The 25,060-nt window shown below is 52.4% G+C and overlaps 1 protein-coding gene across 1 annotated transcript; it reads left to right on the plus strand.

Moving 5' to 3' along the window:
• Positions 1 to 45: 45 nt before the first annotated feature.
• On the plus strand, positions 46 to 24,173 carry SLC22A1 (solute carrier family 22 member 1). The gene is given in 12 exon segments (XM_002925336.4): positions 46 to 877; positions 5,503 to 5,606; positions 7,379 to 7,533; positions 9,008 to 9,176; positions 10,416 to 10,530; positions 10,739 to 10,845; positions 13,711 to 13,925; positions 17,004 to 17,112; positions 19,628 to 19,740; positions 20,849 to 20,885; positions 20,887 to 20,946; positions 22,873 to 24,173. Coding segments are annotated over 12 exon segments (1,662 nt in total). The 5' UTR covers positions 46 to 466; the 3' UTR covers positions 22,940 to 24,173.
• Positions 24,174 to 25,060: the final 887 nt, after the last annotated feature.

Consider the following 25,060-nt stretch of genomic DNA (forward strand, 5'->3'; position numbering starts at 1 on the left):
GGGGGAGGGGGGGAGGGCAGGGGGCACAGGCCAGTGAGCGCGTGTGCGGCCCTATTACACACACTGCAGCTGTGCCGAAGCTGGTTTGCTGTCTTTGATTTAGCAGGATTATAAAAAGAAGGTTTTGAATAGGTCATGTCTCTGGAAGAGCCTTCCAGAGACCACCGGGGGAGGGGCGGTTACCCAGCCGCCTCCAGCTCTGTCCTCTCTGGGAGGGAGCTCTGACTCCGGAGAATTCGAACCCAGCCAATCCATGTGGCCGGTCACCCTCCTGCCTTCCACCCTCGCCTGATTCGGGCAGCACGGGGTGAAGATTGCTTCCAGTTGGCTGGCTTCCAGGTTGCGCATGCTTGGATGGCAACCTGCTCTCAGAGCAGCCCATGGCAGAGGAGTCCATGTGGAACATTGACCCCGGCCCCCGCGGCCAGGGCAGTCTGGCCAAGGTGATGAAGATTCTGGCCCCGTTATGCCCACTGTGGATGATATCCTGGAGCAGGTCGGCGAGTTTGGCCGATTCCAGAAGCAAACCTTCCTGGCCCTATGCCTGCTCTCAGCTGCCTTCGCCCCCATCTACGTGGGCGTCGTCTTCCTGGCCTTCACCCCGGATCACCGGTGCCGGAGCCCCGGGGCGGCCGAGCTGAGCCGGCGATGCGGCTGGAGCCTGGCAGAGGAGCTCAACTACACGGTGCCCGGCGCGGGGGCCGCCGGCGAGGCCTTCCCCCGCCAGTGCCGCGGCTACGAGGTGGACTGGAACCAGAGCGCCCTGGGCTGCGTGGAGCCACTGGCCGGCCTGGCCGCCAACAGGAGCCACCTGCCGCTGGGGCCCTGTCGGCACGGCTGGGTGTACGACACGCCCGGCTCGTCCATCGTGACCGAGGTAAGGGCAGGCCCTGTGTTTGGGGGAATAGGTGGGTTTCGGGGGCAGGGAGGAGACATACAACAAATCCTAGGAGTTTCGGTTTCTTATCAGGAACGAGGGAGGAGAGCTCTATTGCTAGCACTTAGGATATGTCTGGCTCCATCCTGGGTGCTCTGCCTGCTTCCGCTCTCTGGTCCCCCACAGACACTGGGCGTTAGAGGAGCAGGCTAGAGGTCGGGGAAACCTTTGCCAGCCAGGCTGAGCTGGATTGTTGGAACACGGGTCTACAGGGGGACAGGTTCCTCTTCTTTCTGCCCCACTGGCTTCTCCAAGAGCCTGTAGAATTCCTTGGGGTGCCATTAGAATGGTGAGTCCCCCTTCCTCCACTCAGGTGACAGCTAAGTGCCGGCTGGGGTGGTTTGGAAGCTGCCCTGGCTTTGGAGTCCAGCTGTCTCAATCCCAGCTGTGCCCCAACCAGCTGGGCATCCCCGGGTATGTTCCTCCGCATCTCTGAGCCTCCGCTTCTCATGGGTGAGCCGAGGATGGCCGTCACTGCCCCACAGGGTCAGCAAGTTCAGCTGTGGGTGGCAGCCCCACTCCCGGCCTCCAGGATGGGGTAATGGTGTCAAGGGGCCTTGCCTGCATCGTTCAGTGGGTCCCTTCTGCATTGCGCCTCGAGAATAATTTAGTAAAAGGCCACTGGATTTTCTTTCCTTTGTGGATCTTTTTGAAAGTGTTGCATTGTGACAAGTGTGGGCCCTTGGAAATTGGCTTTGAGGTCAGTTGGTGAAGCTCCAGGCCAGAAGCAAGGCAGAGGCGCTCTGTTGGCGAAGCTCGGTTTTGGTGCTTGCGCGAAACAAGAGGTAACTAGTGGTTTCAGTGTCAGCACAGCCGANGGCGGTCGGACTGGGGAGGGGATAGAGCAGGAGTTTCCCCTTCCCGAGGAACAGGTGCAGGTGTGGCTTGCTTTACCTGCCACCTCGTGAACACCTGGTCTCCAAGGCTTCCTCCAATGACAGATAACCAGTGAGACGGCTCGCTCCCAGGGATGCTACACTGTCTGAAACTCTGGCTGGGAATCTAGAAGCAGACGAAGACGGGAGTGTTTGTTCTCCATGGTTGGGGTCTCTTAGGGGCTGAACCCATGATTCACTGGTGGCATTTGAATGGAGCCTCGGGAGGTATTCTGCGCAGCAGGAGAGGAGGAGCGTGGGCCAAGGCTCAGGGGAGAGGGAGCTCATGCTGCACCAGGGGCAATGAGCTGTTACACTGATTCGATTCAGAGTTCTGTGGAAGAGCGTGGGGGTGAATGATGGTGACGCCTCACGTTCCACCAGAGCACAGAGGCCTTAGGTAAGGTTGCCAGGTGAAACACAGGACACCGAGTTAAATTTCAATTTCAGATAAATGACAAACAATTTTTTAAGATAATTACGTATCAGGTATTACGCAATATTTGACGCTGATAACTGAGGCAGGGGAATACAAATATGGCACTCAACGTACTTATACTAAACAAATATATGTGTTATTTATCCGAAATTCAAATTCTACCGGGCACCCTGGATTTTCTTTCCTAAACCTGGCAACCCTGCCTTCATGCCAGACGCGGAAGTTTGGTCTTGTTCGGGCAGAGGAGCAGGACAGTCCTAGCTGGACTTTGAGAATGGTCTGCATGCAGCGTGCTGAGGCTGGGGGCGTCCCCAGAGGAGACACAGGCCTGGCCTGGGCCCAACTTGCCTGAGGGTTCTTGGGGGGTGTGGGCGAGAGGACCTGAGCCTGAGGCTGGCCCACAGGAGAAGGAAGGGTTTGGGCGGCTTGAGCAGTGGAGGAGCCCAGCAGGGTGGTGGCTGGGAGGGGTAGTGGACATGGAGGGGGGAGGGGCAGAGGCAAGGGGACTGAGAGGGCTGCAGAGCCCACAGTCGGTCTGTGGCAGCAGGGTGGGCTTCCAGGAGACCCTCGATCGAATCTAAGCACCAGCGAGGACTGAGGGGATCCTGGAACTATCATTCCCAGAGGGAGCGGGGAGGAGATGGCTGTAGGGTAGAGCGCTGAGTGTGAGGGGCGGTGGGGGTCTGCTGCAGACACTGTGCTGACTAGATACAGGGACTCTACAGCGGGGGGGTGGGGGGGGTGGGCAGGAGGACTTAGCACTCTCCCTCCCCATTGCTTTAAACCCGCCTTTGCCTCCGCTCCTCATCGGAAACTGAAGCTGATTCTCGGGGGATTGGCCTTGTGATTCCTTCCTGCAGAAATAATCTTTAACTGAGCCTTGCCTTCGACTTTGGAACTCGCCTGAGGGAGGGTGCTGAGCCAGCTTGTTTGAGTATCCCAGGGGCACTGCCCCTCCGCGGATGGGGCCTGGGGCTCCATCTGGGGAAGGAATGTGCCTGTTCCCTGACTTCTGGGTCCCCTGCCCTGTCAGCTGCAGCCCCACAGTGGGCTGGCGGCCCCCTCCAGGCCGGTTAGCCCCCGTTTCCCTGGCCTGGGAGCATGAGCAAGAGAAAGGACTCAGCCCCAGGTCACGGGATTCACCGTTTCCAAACTTGTCTCATCCTAGAGGTCTGGATTCTGCTCGGAGATCTGCTGAGACAGGCTCCACAGCAGTCTGTATTCTGACAGGGACTCTGGGTGGAGAACACAGAGAGTGCCCGAGACCCCAGGCCCTAGCCCTGGCGGAAACCCAGTGGGAGCACTGCCCCCATTCTGCACCACCCCAGGCTTTCCTGTGGGCTGGGCCTGTCTTCCTGGTGTGCACGAATGTGCTGGGGGACAGTGGTTGGGTGTGAGTTTTGGGGGGCACGGGGCATGGCAGGTGACTATGGATATGGACCCTGAGCACAGTGGGGGGCAGAGAGCTCAGCAGGAGGTGGTGGTGGCAGGTGAGGCCAGAGGGCCCTGCCTCCAGCTCTGTGCGTGCCCTGGCTTGTGCACAGTCTGGGGGACAAGATGGTGCCCTGGGCGTTTCAGGAAGAGGGGCCGGGGACATCTTACAGACACGCTCACGCGAAGATTAGAACAAAAGACAAGAAACGGTGCCCTGCAGCTCTGGTGGGATCTGGAGCACACAGAACCATGGTCTTGGCCAGTTGGCCGGAGGCTACAGAAAGACAGTTGGGCAGTTGGAGATGCAGACCCTGGCACAGCCAGATAACACCCAGGGGTATCTGTCCCTCAGTCTGCTAATGGCAGGGCCCGGGGCAGACGGGAAAACCGAAGAGCCGCAGAAGCTCCGTGGGGAGGGTGTGATTTCAGCCGAAGGGAATGAACGTTTGGGTTGGTAGAGGGAAGGCCGGAGATGCCGAGTGGCAGCTTATCGTGCCTCCCAGAGCTGAGCCACTCACGGGAGCAGACCGCGGGCTCTGGGCAGCAACAGCGGGTGTAGACAGGCTCAGGATTCGTTTCTGAAAGTCAGGTGGTGACACAGTGCTACCTAGATTTTATTTTGGAAAGCGCTCGTGTCAAGGAAGTAAGCAGCCAGTCAGAGGGAACCCCAGGCTGATGGGGCCCAGAGCCCTGGGGCCCTTCAGGATCGACCCCTGAGCCCGGGGCAGGGGCCTGGCTTTAACTGGCAACCTAGAGATTTGGGGCTGTGGTGTGTAGTAAAACCTCTGTTCTAGAAGTTAAAGGGTCTGTTATTTATCTAAACCATTTCCACAGGACTTCTCCCCTTCCGTGCTCACACCAGCTCTGTGAGTGGGACGGGACAGGCACAAGACAAACACGGTTCAGACTGGGAAACTGAGGCCCAAAGTGGCTAAGTGACTTTCCTACTGTCACACGTCCCCCAGTGTCATGTGGTGGTGGGGGACCATGAATCCAAAGTAACTAGAGTGGGACAGAGACGGGGAGAAAGGAAGGATGTGCCCCTGGCCGCCACCTCGTCAGGGCTGGGCCAGGAACGGGGACGATGTGAGGGCCCCCGCTGTGGAGCTCCACGCCTTACTCCTCCCTTCTCTGCGCCCCGAAGAGGAAGTAACACACCGCTCCCTCCTGCTCCTCGCGTGCCCAGCTGTGTGCCCCTGCGGTGGGGCCTCCCCACCACACAGCAGAGCCCTGCCCCAGGCGGATCTGTCCTGCCTTTGCCTCTGTCTCCCTCCTGCCTGGTCCCTCCTCTCTCTGGCTCTGGGCACAGTGCTCCCTCCGAGTCTCCAGCCACCCTGGGCCACGTGTGGCCACATCCGTCATGACAGAATCTCCAGAATTATCGGTGGACTTCACATAATTAAATATATAATTACAAGGTATGTAATGGATGGCTTTTGACCGGTTCTGGAAAACACGTTTGATTTCTTCTGCTACATTTCTGTCTTTAGGAAATTACTGTGCTGTACTTCTTTTTAGAAGACGTATCTGTCGGCAGTGTTGTCTTTCAGTAACCGACTGGCAAGGTCAAAGCTCTTGGCAGTTGTGAGGGTAAAGCCAAAATATTAGGCATCATACTGGGAGTAGCTGAGATTTGCCAGAAACCTGGAATTTGTCTTATTGAAAATGTGGGAAGAGAAAATGATGTGAAACTCTTGGGGGGGGGGTATCACACTTCATGGTAAACATTTAACTTTGTCCAGAGAGAAGACAGAGGTGTGGTTTGACTTACACACGGTCTTGTGTTTTTGGCCCTCCGACCATGGTGTGACCCGCAGTTTAATCTGGTGTGTGACGACTCTTGGAAGGTCGACCTCTTCCAGTCCTGCGTGAACCTGGGCTTCTTCCTGGGCTCTCTGGGCGTCGGCTACATCGCAGACAGGTATGTGAAGGCCCATCAGACTACCCACAGCCGTGATGCCGTGAGGAGAATGGGCCATAGGGAACAGTGGTGGAAGCATCTGGCCAGTTGACATTGACCACAGACGCTGACGGAGAAAAGACACGGTAGCTAGTGCTTTGGACTGGAGTCGGGCAGCAAGACGGAGGAAGGGTGGGGATTTAGGATGGATTTCAGGGGTCAAAACTCATGCAGATTGTATAGTTGGGGTGGTGGGCTGAGAGAAGGTGAGGACAAAGCTGAGGTTTATGCATGGAGCAGATGGGTGAGGTGAGGGTAGGGCCATCGTTTGAGATGGGATGGAGCAGGGTAGCAGCAGTCTTTGTTGCAGGGGAAGGGGGTGGGGAGCCATCAAGGGTTCTGTCCTGGCAGCGTGAACATCGCAGCTGTGCTAAGTGAGTCCAGGAGGCACAGAAGAGATGTCACGTAGGGAGTTGGACACATGAGTTGTGCTCAGAAGAGAGGTTTGTGTTAGAGATAAATATTTGGGATTTGTCAGCAGGAACTGCTATTTCAAGCTGTCAGCCATGTTTGAGATAGGATAGCAGGTGTATAGAGAGATGTGTGGAGGTGGAGAGGGAAGGAGATGCTGGCAAAGGAGATTTGGAAGAAATAGCAGGGGGTTAGAAAGATAACCACTGTCCTGGGATGGTGGAAAGCTGTAGAACCCAGATGGGACTGGCCTGATGGGGAGGAGTGGTCCCAATCTGGCCATGGCCCCATGACTGCCAGTGGCAAGGGTGGTGTCAGGGCAAGGCTGAGGAAAAGCAGGAGAGGAGAAAGTGGAGTTTGTGTGTGTGGACAGCTCCGTAAGGCAAGGGGGCCGGGAAGGACAGGGGACAGGTGAAGGGCTCAGGATGGGGGCGACTGCATCGTAGAGGGCTTGAGGGGCCAACGGGGCAGTGGTGGGGCTGGGCCCCAGGGGAGTAGGGGGAGCAGCCTTTGATGGGAGGTACAGGAGAAAAGATGGAGGAGGTGGACGCAGATGATGTTAGTGCTGGTTGTTCCAAGGTGACAAGGTGTGAGCGTCCGACTGGAAGATTCTACATTAGTACAGGACGAGGACGCTTATTGGCTGGTGTGCAGGCACACTGGGCAGGAGCACGGGGCTGGAGGCAAGGAGGCAAGGAGTAGGGGGTGAGGGGCCCGGGCTGGAGTGTAGGAGGCAGGGGGCAGGGAACGAGAGGTCACAGGGTGGAGGGATCTAGGGGTGGGGACCAGGTAGCTGCCCCTTGCTTCCTTTGGTAGCTGCTGGAGTGAGAGATGAGGTTGGAAAGATGGAGTCAAGGAAGCTCCCTACTGGGATGAAGAGTTAGCAGATGATTCGCCCATTTCATTCACAAAAAAGGCAAGGGACATAATCCTCAATCGTTATACCATTAGAACTGAATATTTTCCCCCGAGAGTTTCTGAGGCCACTGATAAGACTAGCATGTTAATAATAATGGAGTCTGCCAGCAAGGAGAGGGGGCACGCGTGGGAACCTGCAGAGCCCCCGGGAAGCACCCCCCGCTGGCTGAGGTGCCAGATGCCAGAGAGCATCAGGATTCTGGCTTCCTCCTTACAGTGAGCTAATAAGCCTCGATAGGGCTGCTGCTCCCTGAGCAGCACACGGCTGGGCCCTGAGGTGGGGCAATCGCTCAGGACGGCAGTGGTGTGTGCCTCCCGATTGAGACCCTTGCTGTCCCTTGGTGCCGTTGCACCCCACATACTCCACAGTACCCCCTCCCTTCCTTGTTTCCTTGCCTCTGAAGGTTTGGCCGAAAATTATGTCTCCTGGCCACCACCCTCATGAGCACCGTCTTGGGCGTCCTCATGGCCGTGGCGCCAGACTACACGTCTCTGCTGCTCTTCCGCCTGCTGCAGGGGCTGGTCAGCAAGGGCAGCTGGACGTCTGGCTACATCCTGAGTAAGCGTCCGCTGGGCTGAGTTCCAGGCACGTGGGCAGGTGGAAGGGGGTGGAGCCAAACGTGGAGGTGGGATGTCGGGGGGAGAGGGGATGCTTGTGGTGTCTAGAGAAATTGTGCTAACTCTATGAATATGTGATTGTCTGACTGGGCAAGGCACTACGTGGGGACGGGTTCCTTCCTTCCCCCTTCCTTCCTCCCTCCCTTCCTCCCTCCTGTCCTTCCTTCCTTTCTTCCTTCCTTCCTTCCTTCCTTCTTCCTTCCTTCCTTCCCTCCTTCCTTCCTTCCTTCCCTCCTTCCTTCCTTCCCTCCCTCCCTCCCTCCCTACCTCCCTTCCACCTTCTATCCCCTCAAGGCTTTCCCCACAGTCTTGCAGGTCACACAGTCCCTGGGCCTCCGCTGGTGGCTCATTGGTCTCCCTTATTGGCTTCTCCTCTCCCCAACCCTCCACGTGGCAGGACCCAGGACTTTGTCCTCCCTGTCCCCAAACCTGCTCTACTTGCAGACATCCACCCCAGCCCCCAGTCCGTGACGTGCCCTCTGTCCAGCCGCTCAGGCCAGATGTCTGGCAGTCAGCATGGCCCCCACTTCTCTATGCCCGATTCTGGCCCCTCAGGGCTCCTGCTGCTGGCTTTCCTTTCACAGTGCACCCGGTCCACCGTCTCTTCTCTGCCCCTGCCCCTGGGCCCAAGCCAACACTGCCGCTTCACCTCCACATGGGTCCCCAGTCTCAACTCAGCAGCGGACGTGGGAGCGTGTTGGCCCTCCTGCAGCCCAGGCCAGCCTCCGAAAGGCCCCCACAATGGCCTGGCCCCAGCACTGCCCCTCCCCCTGGAAAGCCTCATCCTCAGTTCCCTCCGCCTGGAACTTCACCCTTGAGGTTCACCCCTCTGCACTGCTCTCTGAAAAGCTGCAACCCCTTCCCCCCCCACTCCCCTGATCCCCTTCTACCAGTTAACTTTCTGTTCCCCTGTGGTACAAAGTGCATTCCGGCCCAGCACACAATTTCCTCATTTGCTGGGTGTGCCCTCTCATGAGGATGTGGGGTTTTGAGGGCACGACTCTGCCCGTGGGGCTGACGACACGCCCCAAACACCCAGAGTGGGGCCAGGTCCCTGGTAGGCACCCAGGGATGCTTGTTAAGTGAGTGTGAGAAATGTCACAGCTCAGTCTGGAGCTTGTCGGGGCAAAGCTCTGGGGAGGAGAGGGGGACCCGTGTTCAGGCAGACTGAGCCCTGAAGCACCCGAAAGACATTACAGGTGGCAAATGGGGGATTAAAAAAGGAAGAGCTGGAGAGAAGCGGGGACCGACAGCCAGGTACATCTCAGGGGGCCTTGAACTAAGCGGCATCAGCAGGATGAGGGGAGGGAGCCTGGGGTCAGGCAGGCGGGGGCAAGGGGCAGGGGCTCGCCAGGAGGGAAGGAGGCCACGGGGATCACAAGGAACTCCCCGTGGTGACTCATGTCCTGTTTCAGTCACAGAGTTCGTGGGCTTGGGCTACAGGCGAACGGTGGCAGTCCTCTACCAGACGGCCTTCACGGGGGGGCTCGTGCTGCTCTCGGGGGTGGCCTACGCCATCCCTCACTGGCGCTGGCTCCAGCTGGCCATCTCTCTGCCCACCTTCCTCTTCCTGCTCTACTACTGGTACGTGGGTCCTGCACGAGGGCCTTGCTCCTCTCTCCCCCACCCCGGGACCACGCTCAGTGAATTCAACTGCCTGCTGACCTCGGCGGCCACAGGGGCCATCCTCCCAATGGCCACGGTGGCCACAGGCTCGGGCCCAGTGCTGCTCCGGCCCTTTGTGCCATTTGGGGTGTTCTAGGATTATAGGGTGGCCCCCATGACATGGGGAGCTACCCTCAGACAGAGCCTCTTTCAATTGGCATCCCCTTAGATAGAGGGGCAATGCTTCAAGTCAGATAAGAAGCCACCTAGCCACATTTAGGCATTTGTTGTTTGTTGAATGAATGAATGAATGAGTGAATGAATGAAAGTTCGCGGGAAATGTGCGCATTAAGCCATTGTGAGACAAACCAGTCCCAATGAGGTATTAATCTTACTAGCGGACAGCACTTGGCAGGGTCCCAAGGGATAACCTGCTGGACAGATGAGTTTTGAGTTTTGATTGTGGGACAGGGAAGGGGTGCAGAGAGAAATATTTCATCCCTGCACCCTTTGTCACCATTCTGCTGAGGGCAAATTATCTGTGGGTAGCACCGAAGGAGACCCAATCTCTCTCAACCAGGGCTCACCACGAGGAGCGGTCCATCTGTGGTCAGGGCGAGCGAGCCTGCTCTCTCCCCATCAGGGTGAAAGCCGGGGCTCCCCAGTGGGGAAGGATGCCCTGGCTGAGCTCTCACTGGCTGGATAGGGTGGACCCATGCCTGAGTGTTTGCAGAAGACCTCGTGCCAGAGATTCCCAATCTTCACGTTCTGACATCCTTGCCCTGTTTGAAATGGACCACACGCTATCTGTTTATTTGGTTTTGGAGATATTTTGAGACTTGTTCAACACCCTAGCATGACGCAGAGACGCCCTGTGGCGCACAAGGGCTGGGGAACCCACGGAGCATCGATTCTGTGAGAGGAGTTTCCAGGGGGACAGGGGCTGCCTCCATGAAATGATGGCCAAAGCAGTGGTTCCCCTTTTGCCCCTAAATCTTCGCAGGTGGCACCGAGACTGGGAGGGACTCACGGAGCTCCTTCGTGGGCCCCCTGAGCCGGCACAGGATGCCCCAGCTCCTCGTCCACTAGCTGCTTGAGGAATCACAGTCCCGAAGGGGGGAGGGTGGGTGGCTCAGAGCGATAGCATCACTCTGATCAGGGCTTAACATCAGACGCGCTCTGGGCCGCCCGCCGCCGAGGGCCGCTGTGTGTCTGCAGGTGTGTGCCCGAGTCCCCCCGATGGCTGCTGTCGCAGAAGAGAAACGCTCAAGTGGTAAAGATACTGGACCACATCGCCCAAAAGAACGGGAAATTGCCTCTCACAGATCTAAAGGTGACACACTAGTAAGGGGTTTCTCACATCACTGAACTTTGGGTTGGGTTTAGGATCTAGAAAATGCTCCTGGGGCCACCTTGAGGAGCAGGAAGGCCCTGGAGGAATTGGGGTGATGCGTGCTGAGCCCAGCAATGGGTGGGGTGGCTCTGAGGGCTTCGTCAGCACCCCCAGCCTGGACGCAGCTGACCCTCTGATTTCCTCCTAGGTGCTCTTTCTCAAAGAGGATGTCACCGAAAAGCTGAAGCCCTCCTTTGCGGACCTGTTCGTCACGCCACAGCTGAGGAAGCACACGTTCATTCTGATGTATCTGTGGTAAGGGGCCCCTCCTGTACCTTCCCCGTCGGCATCGGGGGGCTTGCCCGAGCACCGGGGTACAAGTTAAAGATGCTGGAACAGTGCAGGTGGAAAAAGACGCATGAAAAGGAATTTCTAAATGAATTTCAAGCAGTCAATGAGCTCTTAGCAAGACATCTTCATTTCTCCCTTGAGGATGGAGTAATGGGCAAAAGACCATTTCAGGAAGAAGCGTGCGTTCTGTGTGCGAGGTCAACAGTAAGATGAGTGAAGTATGATGAAGGGATCCGGGGTTGCCTCCGATCCTACGGGTCTGTCTTTGGGAACAGACGTGTCTTGACTTCGCGTCGGAAGGTGGATCAGATTTCCGTGGCTCCTGGTGCTTCCAAAGAGGCAGATCCCTCCCTCACCTCTTGGCACTTTAGAGACCCTGCCTGAGAGAGGCTGTGCCTTTATTATCCACTGATTACGAGACTCGTGTCCACATATGGACTCACCCACATAGGTCCACCCCTGGGGTCTGCACCCCTCCCCAGGCTGCTCTCTTGCGGTCCCCTACCCTGTTCCCTCGGAGGATATCCAGCCAGCTCCCCATCACCCGAGCTTTGTCCTTGACACGAATGTGGGTCGTCGGTTGCTTACCCCAACCTCTGGGGCTGAGTGGCTGGACTGTGGACTCCCCTTTCAGGGGAGCCACTCTGCTGCTGGTACACTCGTTTCCACTTCCAGGAAGGTTTTATTAGAAGCAAGGGTTCAGGCTAATAGGGTGATGCTTGGCACATGGTAGCCCCACAAATATTTGCTGAAGGTTGAATGAGTAACCGCAGTTCCACAGAATGCATCCCAAGTGCAGGAGACACCAGCCAGACTCACCATGCCCTCCCTTTGCCCCACCAGTCCCCTGCCGTGTCCCTGTGTTGGCCCAAGTCCTACAGCCAGCCACGCGATGGGCCTGGCAGCCTTTGCCAACAGCCCAGCTGCCTGGTGCACTTCCGCCCCCCCTTACCTCTCTACTCACTGCCCCACTGCCATCCCCTAATGCACTCCTCTCCAGGGGGTGCTTTGGCCCCTCTGCTCTCACACTGCTGCACCAACTCCCCCTGAAAATTGTGCTCTATTTTGAAAGGTCACTCCCCTGTCCACACCCTCTGCTGGCTTCCTAATCCACTGAGGACAGAACCAAGTCCCTTTCCGTGGCCTACATGGAGCTGACCCTGGACATCGCTCCTCCTGGCCCCCCCTCCACCTGCTCCTTCCTCGCAGCATCTCGGGAGGCACAGCCAGCACTTCCCAGCCGGCCGTGTGACTCCAGAAAGCTCCAGTCTCTCTCTGACTCAGCTTCCTCCTCAGCCTATGGGGGTAACGGTTCTACCTTCCTCACCGGGCGTGTCTGCAGATTCATGAGATAACTCCTGTCAATGGCTAAGAACCACAGGCCGCTATTTTAACATGTACATGCAATTTGTGGGTTCTGCCAAAAGATGGCAGCCCTGCACATTTGTTCATTGTTTTTCTGACCAGAAAATCAAGCTTCTATATTCCTTTCTCTTCCTTCAATCTCTTTATCAGTGATAGGTGACTCTTCCCATTTAACTGGGGCAAAGGGAGGGAATGGTGAGCCTCTCGGAACTGAGGAATAATTCAGGGCTAGAGACAAGAGCGTCCCAATGTTTCCCTGCGTGCAGCTTTCTGAAACGAGGGAGCGTATTGATGCGAAGTGAGTTGTGATCTCAGTGTTGGAGCTGATAGGCAGTTCACATGCTGGGATAAGACAGCACCTTCTTAGCAGCCAAAATGTCTTCTCACTGTAAATACCAATTGTAATGATCAAATGTTTCTAGCTTCCAAAACTACATGATGTCACCAAAAAAGACACATGGGACTCTAAATTCTCCCTGAGTGACTTAGCGGGTCCCCATCAATCTCTGTGCCATATTCTGTACCACTGCTATTCTTCCCGGGAATACGGACAGAGGGGTCCTGCGGTGGGCTACAGGGTGGGCGAGGGAGGGGACCCGCGCTGTTAATGACAGCACCGCAGTGCAGCTGGGAAGACTTGGCCAGCATCTGCTCTGCTGTGCTCTGTGTACTTGACCTTGGGAAGATGACGACGAAGACGCCAGTGATCGCTCATCTTTAGTGAGTGCTTTCTGCATGCCACGAATCACACCAGGCACGCACCGTGGGACAGGAAAGGGGTGCAGAGAGGGTTGTGGAGAGAAATAGCTCATCCATGCACCTTTCATCACCGTTCTGCTGAGGACAAACCTGATCTGTAGGTGGCACTGCAGTGGGACAGTCTCTCTAAATGAAGTCTGGCCGCCAAGCCTTATCCACCTGAGGTCAGGACAAGCCTGCTGTCCCCTCGCCAGGGTGGAACAAGGGGCTGCCCAGTGGAAAAGGACGCTCTGGCCGAATCTCGATGTTTGGCGGGATGGGACTGTGTCTGAGTGTTCCCGGAAGACTTTGTTCCATTTATTGATGAGGAAATTGAAGCCCAGAGGTTACTTGAGGTCACACAGCTCGTTCAGCAGTCTGATTGCTGGAACTGCTCACTCACGAACGCCTTCTGCCCATTTGCAGCTGCTGGGGCCTTAGGGTCCTCCTTTGCTGTCTCAAGGACACGTGGTTATATCCTGAAAGTCATTAGATCCCATCAATCCTGAGGGGAGCTTCTCCCTGAGCGCCCCTCTAGGACACCCTTCCTGATTTTTATCCCCTCTTCCTCATGTCACTCCAGGACATTCGAAATCGAGTGACATGCATCCCTCTCCAGCTCATGGGGACCATAGGGACCTTTGTCCTTGCTGCCAGAATCCTAACTCTCTCCAGTCCCACGGACGGGAGCCCCTGCCTGAGACTCTGCTTCTCCTCTGTGCCCAGGTTCGCCAGCTCCATGCTCTACCAGGGCCTCATCATGCACGTGGGGGCCACCGGGGGGAACCTCTACCTGGATTTCTTTTACTCAGCTCTGGTTGAATTCCCGGCGGCCTTCATCATCCTTGCCACCATTGACCGCTTTGGCCTCATCCGCCCGTTGGCCACGTCCAATCTGATGGCGGGGGTGGCCTGTTTCGCCATGATCTTTATCTCACATGGTGAGTCGTGCATTCCCCTCATCTTCTAGGTAATCGAATTATCAAACCGAAATTCGAATCGAATTTGTGAAGTGTTTCAGGTCCTGGATATGACCCTCGAACAAGAACAAAGACAAAGACAGGGCGTTACCTTAGTCTACCGCTGTGGTTCTTTTTTTTTAATTTTAAATTGGGTATAACATACACGCAATGAGCAAATGATAAGTGTGCAAGCTGATGAATGTTTGCATAGTTACGTGTCTGCGTACCACGACCCAGAACATGGAGCATTTCCAACAGCTCAGAAGGATCCCCCATGTTCCCTGACAATCCGTACTCACCACCCCCCTGCTCTCTGTCACTGAAAAGTAATTTTGACAGCATTCCACCACATAAATCCCATGCTACTTGCCTATCCCACTGCTGACTGACACTTGCGTGATTTCCAGCGTCTGCCTACTGGGATATAAGCCACAGGGAACATTCCGGCACATGTCTTTTCATGGGCATAGACTCTCATTTCCCTTGGGTACAAATCTGTGTGTGCATTTGCTGGAGAAGTGGAAGGGGGCATCTTTGTAGATCGAAGTTGACACAAACAGGTTTCCAAAACGGTGGGACTCCCCCTGACAGCCCTGGAGTGTTCCATTGTTCCACATCCTCGCCAACACTGGATATTGCTAGTCTTTTTGTCACCAGCCATTCTGGCAGGTGTGTGCTTTTGTTCATCGCTCTTACAACGCAAGATAATCCAAAGCGAATAACTTTGGTCAGTGTTAATTTGAGTACACAAATTGCCTTTGTTACATTTGGGAAGATGGGTGAACAAGCACTGGGCAGATTTGCTGTTTTCTCAGTTTGTGTTGCTTGTGTTCTGCCCCTGTGAGTTATAGGAGTTGTTCTGGTAAGCTTTTATGGAGAGGGTATTGTGGGAAGTGTTTCCTGCAGTCTGTATTCTCAAGAACCAGGCTGTATAGATCAGGCTGGAAATAAAAAGGGGGAAAAAGATGGCTCAGTTTTCTTCTCCCTCCTTGCACGGAGGGAACAAAGAAGGCAGGGAAAGGAGCAGAGTCCATTGGAAATAGATTTTACCCATGAATGGGAAGATTTTTTATTTATTTTATTTTTAAAAAATTTTTAAATTATTTTATAAATTTATTTATAATTTATAAAATAAATATATAATAATATATTTAAATATTAATATATAATAAATATATTTTTATATATTAAATATATACTATATAAAATAAATATATAAATAAACTTTATTTATAATTTATAAATAAATAAATTATTATTTATTTAATTTTTTAAATAATTATTATTAAAAAAAATTTTTTAAGTAACAGCACTGGGTGCAGAGAAGGAGCCCAAGGTCTAAGACTGTTCAGTTATCACCGGGGCAGAGCCCCGGCACCATGCTCCCTGGTCCCATGCCCCCCAGAGCCCTCCTCCCATTCCCCACCCTCTCCACTTGCCTCTACTTAGTCCTTATCACATTAGATAATAACCACTCACTCCCTCCTCCAGGAAATATTTCAAGTACCTTCTGTGTGGCCAGCACACATCTAGACCCTGGGATCTCAGCAATGAGCAAAGCAGAGAAAGTTCTTGCTTCATGGAGTTTACGTTCTAGAGGGAAAATGCCAAGGTGAAGCACGGTGGGCGTTAATCCTTTGTGTGGTGGTCAGGAGCGGCCTAGGAGACCTAAATGAGGGGAACGAGCCATGTCACCCTCTGGGGAATGTGCTTCCCAGGCAGGAGGACAGCAGTCGGAGGATCCCCGAGGAGGGTGGAGCTGAGCATTCAAGGAGCAGCCGCAATCCCTGTGGCCGAAATTGGGAGAGCAGGGCAGGAGTGGGGGACAGGTGGGGGTTAGCAGGAGGCAGCCTCGGACAGTATCCCAGTGTGGAAGGGAAGTGCTGGCTTTGGGCAGGGGTGCTCCCCACAGTCCCTCTGGCTGCTGAAGGGAGGGGCGCCCCCAGTGCCGAGGGGGGCCAGGGCAGTAGAGCAGTTCAGCACATGCAAGACCCCAGCGTGTGTCCGCGAGGCCCTCCCCGTAGATACTGAGTGAATGTCCTCATCCTTTCTCTTTAGGAGAGAGGTGGGGGGGGCGGGTATCCATGATTAATGGCCTGGCTGGGGCTCTCCACCTTGTGGAGAGCAGCAGGGGGCTGGGAGACTGTGTTGAACGTGGTGGTGAGCTCGTTCCTAAGGCCACTGTGTCCTCTCTCCTGGGAGCCTCATGCTGGCTGAGAGACGAAGCATTTCTCCCATGAGCAGCCAGAATCTGGGGACAGGGGTCAAGATGACATGATGTCTGTGAGCCCAGAGGCGTTATTAGTCGCCTGGCGTGCCCCACGGGCCACTTGCTTGTTAGTTGTGGGAAACTCCAGGTGGAGTGGGTGATGGTGCCCAGTTCCTTGGTTGGTCCTCAGAAGGGGTAGGGCTTCCCGGACCCTCGTGTAATCTGGAGCCCCACAGCCACCAGCTAAGATGAGGCAAGGGTTTGCTTCTCTAGTCCTCACATCTGAGACTATCCTGAAAGGTGTTTTATTTTTAAAAAATGTGTTTGGAAATGAAGACTAAATTGAGGATTAGAAATCTGGTCTATCAACTCCAGGGCTGCTGCCCAGGGGGCTGCATTTGTCATGGACCTCCTGTGTCCGGTGCTAGCAGTGACACTCTTGCATAGTAATTAACAAGCCAACGTTTCTGGAGTGGCCATGGTGAACACTTGACATGTATCATCTCAAAATCTCATAGCAACTTGCAGGCTGGTTATAATTATTCCCATTTTACAGCTGAGGAAACCAAGGCCCAAAAAGGTAAGTCATGTGGCTGAAAGGAGGCAGAGCTGAGATCCAAACCGCATGTTCTTTCCTCTGCACAAAGGAGTCTCCCTGCTGTGTCACCATCAGGTTCTGAAACCTCTCAGGACTCAGTTTACTTATCCCAAACGAAAGGGTTAGACGAGGCAGTCTTTGGCTCTTCCAGCTCTGAAGTCCAAGCTTCCTAACGTGGCTCCTCGAGGGAGGGAACTCCGTGGGCGCAGTCCCCCTGTGAGTTCCCCTCCTCCGTGTGTCTCCTGTCCAGATCTACGCTGGCTAAACATCACCGTGGCTTGTGTCGGCCGAATGGGAATCACCATCGTGTTCCAGATGGTGTGCCTGGTGAGCGCCGAGCTGTACCCCACATTCATCAGGTGGGTGCACAAAACGGGGGCCGGGGGTGTGTGGTCGAGTCACCACTGACACAGCTGGGCACCAGCGAGGCTCCGTGAGGACCAGCATTTCCCAGAGAGTTCCTCAAGACTCCCCCAGAGGTTCATCCATTTGGACACTGACTGAGGTGGGGGGTGGGCTTCAAAGAGAGGGTCAACGCCTCATTATGGGAGAGAATGTGCAATGGGAAGGGTGGCGTAGGGTATGCAGTGGGCAGGCATAAGAGAACAGGTGTCTGCACGGAGAGAGGCCTGGGCAGGGAGCACGACACCGAGTTTCAGCCCAGCCCTCGGCTCCAACCAGTTGCAGTAAGCCCGCAGCTGTGCTGACCCCGTGGACATAATGTGCTCGGAGTCCTGACTGGTACGATGACGCACAAAGCATTTCTAGACATCTGCCGTTTTGCCCCCGATGTTGCTGTTATTTCCATTTTACAGATGAGGAAGCTGAGTTTCAGAGAGGGAAAGAGCACTTGGAAGAGGCACACAGCCAGAAAGTGGCAGAGCATCTTTCTGACCTCGACCCTGGGCTCTTCCCGGGATGACACAATACTTTTCCATAAGCGTAGCAAAAGGCCTAGAAGTCTTATTATTATTATTTTTAAAGATTTATTTATTTTAGGGAGAGAGAGACAGAGTGCATGTGAGTGTGGGGGGGGCAGAGGGGGAGAGAGAATCTTGAGTAGACTCCTCATTGAGCACAGAGCCTTGCCTGTGTGTGTGTGTGGTGGGTCTCAATCCCACAACCCTGAGATCATGACCTGAGCCAAAATCAAGAGTCAGATGCCCAATGACTGAGTCACCCATGTGCCCCAGGCATAAAGACTTATTGTTTAAAGTCAGCTTTAGACCAAAATTCACTATAATATGCAGTTTGTGGAGTTTTGATTATATGTGTATTCATTTACCTGCCACCACGATCCATATGGAGACATTTCCATCGCCTCCAAAGGCTTCCTCATGTCCCTTTGCAGTCAGTCTCCCCCTGCCCCATCTCCAGCACCTGGCAACCACTGCTCTGATTTCTCTCCCTTCGGTTTTACCTTTTCCAGAATGTTATTATGTATACGAAGCAACAGGGCACGTAGCCTTCTGTGTTCGCCTCCTTTCACATAGCATGATGGGGGCCATCACGCGGTTGCAGGCGTCCATGCTCTGCTCTGAGTACTGAGTGGTATTCCAAGGTGTGAATGAGGTGCCACGATTTGCTTATCCACTTGCCAGTTTATTGGCATTGACTGCTTTCAGTCTGGAGTGGTTACAATATAGCCGCTCACAAGTATTCAGGTACGGCTCTTTGACAGGATAGATGTTCTCATATCTCATATGCAAATGAGCATAACAGAAGAAGCTTAAAAGTAACATCCTGAAGAATAAAGCTTTTCCCAGTTTATTGTTCCTAATTTAACCACATTTTTGAAACAAAGCTCAGATTATTTATAAGAATACAAAAATATCCAGCACTGAACAATGTAAAATTTATCAGTAGTCACAAGAAATATGAATGTTCTAAACACCCCAGTTAAAAGGCAAAGATTATTAGATAGATAGGATAAAAAAGTGAGACCCAACTGTGTATTATTTACAAGAAACTCACTGTTAATATAATGGTGGAGGTAGTTTGAGAGTAAAAGGGTGGAAAAGGATATTCCATGCAAACACCAATCAAAAGTGGCCATATTCATACAAGACAGAGTAGATGTCTCAGCAAAGACTATTACCAGGGTTGGAGAGGATCATTTTGGGTAGATCATTTCTGTTTCCCCCTCCAGCTTTCTTTGTTCTTCATTCCTTAATACGTTCACTCTACCCTTCCCTGTCTCTTCATGTAAAAACAAAAAACAAAAAACAAACCAAAAAAAAGCTCTACTCACCAACCAAGTCTCCAACTCTCCAGACACCACCTGGGCATCCTATTCAATTCTGGTGTTAACCACCCGGGGTTAGAGCGGACCCCACGGGTTAAGGGCTCAGTCCCACAAGACTGCCCCGACCTCCGATACCAGGCACTAGCCCCACGCTGTCTCCTGTAATTCTGACCCACTGGCTATAAATCAGGATTCCCAAAGCCCCCTCCTCAAGTTCAGTAATTCGCTATCATGTTTCACAGAACTCAGAGAAACACTTACTTACGTTTACTGGTTTATTATTATAAAGGACATAGTAAAGGATATAAATGAACAGCCGGATGCAGAGGCACTTAAGGTGAGCTACGGAAGGGTCCCGAGCACAGGAGCTTTTGCCCTCGTGGACTTGGTGGGCCACCCTCCCAGCACGTGGATATGTTCACCAACACGCAAGCTCTCTGAACCCTACAGTTAAGGTTTTTATGGACGCTCTGTTACGTAGGCATGCCCGATTAAAAATCCTTGCTCATTGGTGATTAACTCTATCTCCAGCCTCTCTCCCCTCCCTGTTCTTGCCCTGGGATCAGATTATCATTTGGAAAGTTGAATCACAGAGATATCACCTTTTTTTGTTCTCTATATTTTATCAGGAACCTTGGAGTGATGGTGTGTTCCTCCCTGTGCGATTTGGGTGGGGTCATCACCCCCTTCGTGGTCTTTAGGCTGATGGACATTTGGCAAGGCTTGCCACTCGTTTTGTTCGGTAAGACTTTGTGGGATATTTATTATTCTTTCCTTCCAGGCCAGCATGACTGCTTAAGAACTATCTGACCGGCGAATGATATCCTCCGGTGAGTTTAGAGAAGACAAGGATGGTGCCTGTCCTTCCGCTGTCTCCTGGCTCACTCTGTCTTGCTTCATGGGAAAGTTAAGACTCCATTCCTAGAAGGCAGGCCAGACGTTTATATCCTGTGGCTCTTGAATCCGGCAGTTCATCCTACAGGACAGAGTTTGGGAGACAGTCTGACACAGCCTCCTGCTTTCTTATGAATTTGACTCCCAATTTTTGTGCATTTAACATGTAATTGCTGGAGGCTTGAAGATGCTAAATTATCACCCTTCTTCTGCTTAACAATTGAGAATAGACAGAATGAGACAAACGAGAATCAAAATTTGGTACCAGCTTTGTTAGTGATATTGTTGGATTAGAGAAGGAGGACAGTCTTCCTCTTCCCCGAACTGAGACCTAGGGACTTCCGAGACCCCGCTTACCTAACACTTGACGGAAGGCAAAATGGCTGTGTGCAGAGAGCTGCTGTGTCTGGGCCCCAGGCAGATCCACCAAGGAGTGGGAGAAGGAGAGAGAGGAGAGAAATAAGGATAGGGGAGGGAAGGGGGGGAGGGAGAAACGAGAGAGGCCCACACTGCCCACAAATATATTCTTTATGCTTTATATCATATTTATAGTAATATAATAGTAACATATAGTAACTATAGTATATATTATAGTTTACAGTAACTATAATGTATATTATATAAAAAGTTACATTATAATTATCTAATATGTATAGTTTTGTATATGGTAACTATAATATATATTATATATAATAATAAATAAATCCCCTAAAACTTAAACATCAGTTACGGTGGAATTTACGTAGAAGTAAAATGAAGGCCATGTTCCCTATTCTTCCTCTGACATTTCCCCAGTTATCCTATTGCTTGAATTTTCCCCTAGATGCTCCTGACTTCCAAAACCCAGTGTGTCTCACAGGTGCATGACTACCAGCCCTTTAGTTAGCGGCCGGCCTCCCTCGGAACGCCGTCGGCTGTGCTCTAACGGCTCCATGTGAACTCTGTTTGCTTTGAAGCGGTGTTGGGCCTGGCTGCCGGAGGAGTGACGCTGCTGTCCTGACACCAAAGGGGTCACCTTGCCAGAGACCATCGAGGATGCAGAGAACCTCGGGAGGTGAGACCGTGGTGCTGCGGGCCTCGGGGCCCACGAGGCGGNGAGGCGGGGGGGGGTAGGGGGGAGGTCTGCCCTCTGGTGCCCGCATTGCCTCCCTCTGTCCTAAAGGGTTAGGAGAGCTTTGCAGGTATGTGTGCATCTTTTTTCTTCCTTCTTTATTACTCCCAGGGTTGCTGGAGAGAGAAACACAAACAGCCACTGGCTTTGGGTAAAGAAAGATTGGAGAGCACAATTGTATGTTTTTGGTGGGCAGTTATCTGTTCTAAACCATGGTACGGAGAACATGTGTCTGAGATGCTGACTGAGCGAGAACTGAGCCCCTAGCTCATCCTTGGAGCTAATGGCTCTGCGTTGGGGATGATTTTTAAATCAATCTTCTGTCCTTTTAGCAAATGTTGGTTCAGGTTTTTTAGTGACTCTCTTTACAAAGAAGAACAATTTAAAACTTTCACTCCTGTGATGGGGACAAGTGATTTAATGCAGTCTCAAATTCTACTCTTTTTTTATTTTTTATTTTTTTTAGAGACAGAGAGTGAGAGTGAGTTGGGGGGCAAGAGGCAGAGGGAGAGGGAGAGAATCTCAAGCAGACTCCCCACGGGACACAGAGCCCAACGGGGGCTGGATGCCACAACCCTGAGATCATGACCTGAGCTAAAATCAAGAGTCAGACGCTTAACCGACTGAGCCACCCAGGCACCCCTCAGATTCTTCTCTTAAATCAATAAAAAAGGAAAGGAATAAACAGTGCTTGAGGAGGGGGCCACTCAGGTCCCCCTTCAGGCTCACTGTGGATTCCATGGGAAAGACACATGGGTCCCTGTGATGAGGACAGAAAATGGTCAGAGAGACGTGGGCTCAAATCCAGTCATCCACTTGGCCACGTGGCTTTGGGGACGTTGTTGAAACTTACAGAAAGTTAACTTCCTTGCCTGAGAAACTGCCGCACTAGTACTCAGTCTGGAGGTCGCTGGGGAAATGCAATGAGTCAAAGTAGGTGACAGTGACTCATCAATTGCCCGGCACATAGTAGGTGTTCAATAAATCTGACATTTTCTCCATTCTTCTTGCATGTTGTGTGAACTCCTCAGTGTGTCTCAAAACTTAGTGTGCGGAAGAATCACCAAAAAGCAGCTTACTGAAATGCAGATTCCTGGGCCTTCTAGGGTTTTTGACTTAGTAAATGAAGGATGGGACCCAGGAATCTGTGCTTTTAATAAACTCCACCAACAAAGGGCATTCAAGTGCTAAATAAACCTCACTTTGAGAAATCCTGGGTGTCTCAGTACTGATAAGGGACAAACGCTCTATTTTAACTGTAAACACATTTTCTAGTTGCTGACAGACAGCTAATTTGATTGCCAGATTTTAAGCTGTTTCAGGACAATTTGTCCATAGGCACCTGCTCATCTCTTGAGATCTCCCTCTGCGGGCGCTTTCTCTCTGTTGCTTGCTAATCTCGTTTTCGCCTTTTCTTTTGAGATTTATCCCATGGAGAACTTTGCAATAGTTTTGTTTTCCTTTCCTCTTTCTCTTTCTTTCTTTCTTTCTTTCTTTCTTTCTTTCTTTCTTTCTTTCTTCTTCTTTCTTTCTTTCTTTTTCTTTCTCTTTCTTCTCTCTCTCTTTCTTTCTTTCTTTCTTCTTTCTTTTTGTAATAGTTTCTTCTTTTTCTTTTTTTTAAAGATTCATTTATTTGAAAGAGAGAGACAGAGAAAGCAGGAGGGAGGGGCAGAGGGAGAAAGGGTCTTCAGCAGGCTCCAAGCTGAGCATGAGCCCGACATGGGGCTTGATCCCATGACCTTGTGATCATGACCTGAGCTGAAACCAAGAGTCGGACACTTGACCGACTGAGCCACCCAGGCGCCCTGCAAGTTTCTTAATCAAAACATTGTTTATTTTAACTTTCTTTTTTATTTTTGGCTTCTACAGGATGGCAAAACCCAAAGAAAACACGATTTACCTTCAGATCCGAGCATCAGAACGTGCTGGCACCTGAGAGAGACGCTTCACTGAGACTGAGTAGCAAGAGAGGAAGATGGATTTTCATCTGAAGAAATACACAGAAACCCTGATTTCTCTGTGCTCTTCCTCACACTCGCCTGTCCCTAAACCAACATCCTGAAGAACAGCAACTGTGCTTTGTTTTACTTCCTTTCTTTGAAATCTCCCAAAGCCCTGGCTATCTTTTATCTACTTACCTTTCCTAGTGAGAGCTGTTGGTCGTTACCAGTTACTTAATTATCTAAAGTATTTGGAAGATCCAATAGAATTTAAATATTGCTGTCAAAGAGGCTTCCGTCACCGGTTTCCTAGAGGAAGTGTTGTCTTATTCACTCTCTGAACATAAAGACTCTGTATTTAAAGTATCTATCTTGGCACAAGTATTTCAGCATGTAGCCTTCTTGAAGGGCACTTGGTTTTCAAACATGGCGGCATTTCCCGCAAACTACACCCGAATCACGTTGAATGTGTGATCCTGCTCTGAAGGCCAGAGTACTGTAAACTTTTTAGGAAGCGGTTTCTGCTGCCTACGCTCCAGGAGTATCATATTCGATTTCACTCTTGGTTTTCGTTCTTGGTGATTCTGGAAGGTAAATTCCTATGCCAACTGCAAAATATTGTAGTAAATATATCAAAAAGAGTTCAGTTTCCTGTGAGTTACGTAGTAACTGGTTCAAGTTCCGGTTGAAGAAGTGATTTTGTTCATAGAGTACACCAAACCCTTTATTTTAAAATGTCTTTACCTGTGGAATAAACCAAAGACCACATAATAACCAGCCTCCAGAGCACCCTGGGAAACAAAGTTTCTAATGCGAAGGGGAGGCCTGGTGAAAGACAGGGGGGTGCTGGTGCTATAATCACTTCTGGCCTGAGGGCTAAGCTCAGTGACGGTCTCAGGGCCACCAGACCATGGCGTTTGGGCCTGAGCAGCATCTGGTCTTCCTTTGAGAATGGACATGGGTTACCTGGAGACCGAAGCTTTGTTCTTGACAAAACAAACCCAAAAAACAAAAAACAAAAAAGGAAAGGCCTTGTTTTCTGGATTGTATTTTAAAACCCATCTGGAAACATGGAGGGGACCAGTGCTCCATTTCCGTTTTTCCACAGCAAGGTCCTTCCCTGATACCTTATCCTTCTGACCGTAACAGATACACCCTTCACTGGTAGCAAATACGTAAATTGCGGGCTTTACATAGTTTTTTAAATGTGTATTAAAAATGCCCTCTCTGATCTCTCTCAGAATCTTGTGGTGAAACTTCTGAGGGGGCTTTAAGCAAAGAGGCGTGTGTGTAGAGACTGAGAAGCGGCCTCCTCCGTCCGGCGTGCATGTTCCCAGCTCTCCCGAGGGAGGAGGCTCGGGCCTGGCGACCAGGCTGTGAGCGGAGCCCAACTGCAGAACGTGTATTAAACTTTGCCTGGCATGTCACGGGGACACGCGGGCTGTCCTTCTCTTCTTGCCTCTTCTGTGTGGCCACAATGGAGCCACAAACTAGACAGAGAGAAGGTGGAGGGGGGTTTGCAGGTAGCGTGACGGTGGAGCAAGTCGGTCACAGAGAGAGATGACGGCTAAATGCTTGGAGGGCTGGGGAGGCGTGACGCAGCTGTCAGGAAATCTAAGGAAGTCCTGTGAGGACCTGGCAGTGAGGCCCCTGGGCCCCTTCTCTGGGGGCAAGGCTGTGGGGTCCTATTCGTTCAGCAAACACGTGCTGAGCACCTGCTGTATGCCTCAGTCATGCCGGGCTCCCAGAGCAGCCCACAGGCAGCTGCAGGCCGGCTATGCTTCCCGTCGCCCGACGCAGGAGCTCCTAGGGGTGCCCTGTGAGGCCACGCGGGTCGTGCTGGTAGGCGTGGAGGAGCGGGCAGCCGAGCTTATAATCAGATGCAGGGACGTGAGAGTCTGAAAAATCACCTCCCCAGTCCTGTCCCGAACATTTCCTTCAGTGCGGAGCATGCAACCTTTAGAGATGTCGTCCTGCGGGTCTTGAGGGCCAAGCAGTGAGATGGAAGAAGTGAAACCCCACATTGGTCAGCAAGTGATGGGGACGGGCCCGCTCACCATGTCAAAGCAAGTGGGGACTGGAGATCCGGACAGTGCCCAAGAGGGGCAGGTGTGATG

The sequence above is a fragment of the Ailuropoda melanoleuca genome, chromosome 10 (assembly GCF_002007445.2).
Source record: "Ailuropoda melanoleuca isolate Jingjing chromosome 10, ASM200744v2, whole genome shotgun sequence".
Lineage (NCBI taxonomy): Eukaryota > Metazoa > Chordata > Mammalia > Carnivora > Ursidae > Ailuropoda > Ailuropoda melanoleuca.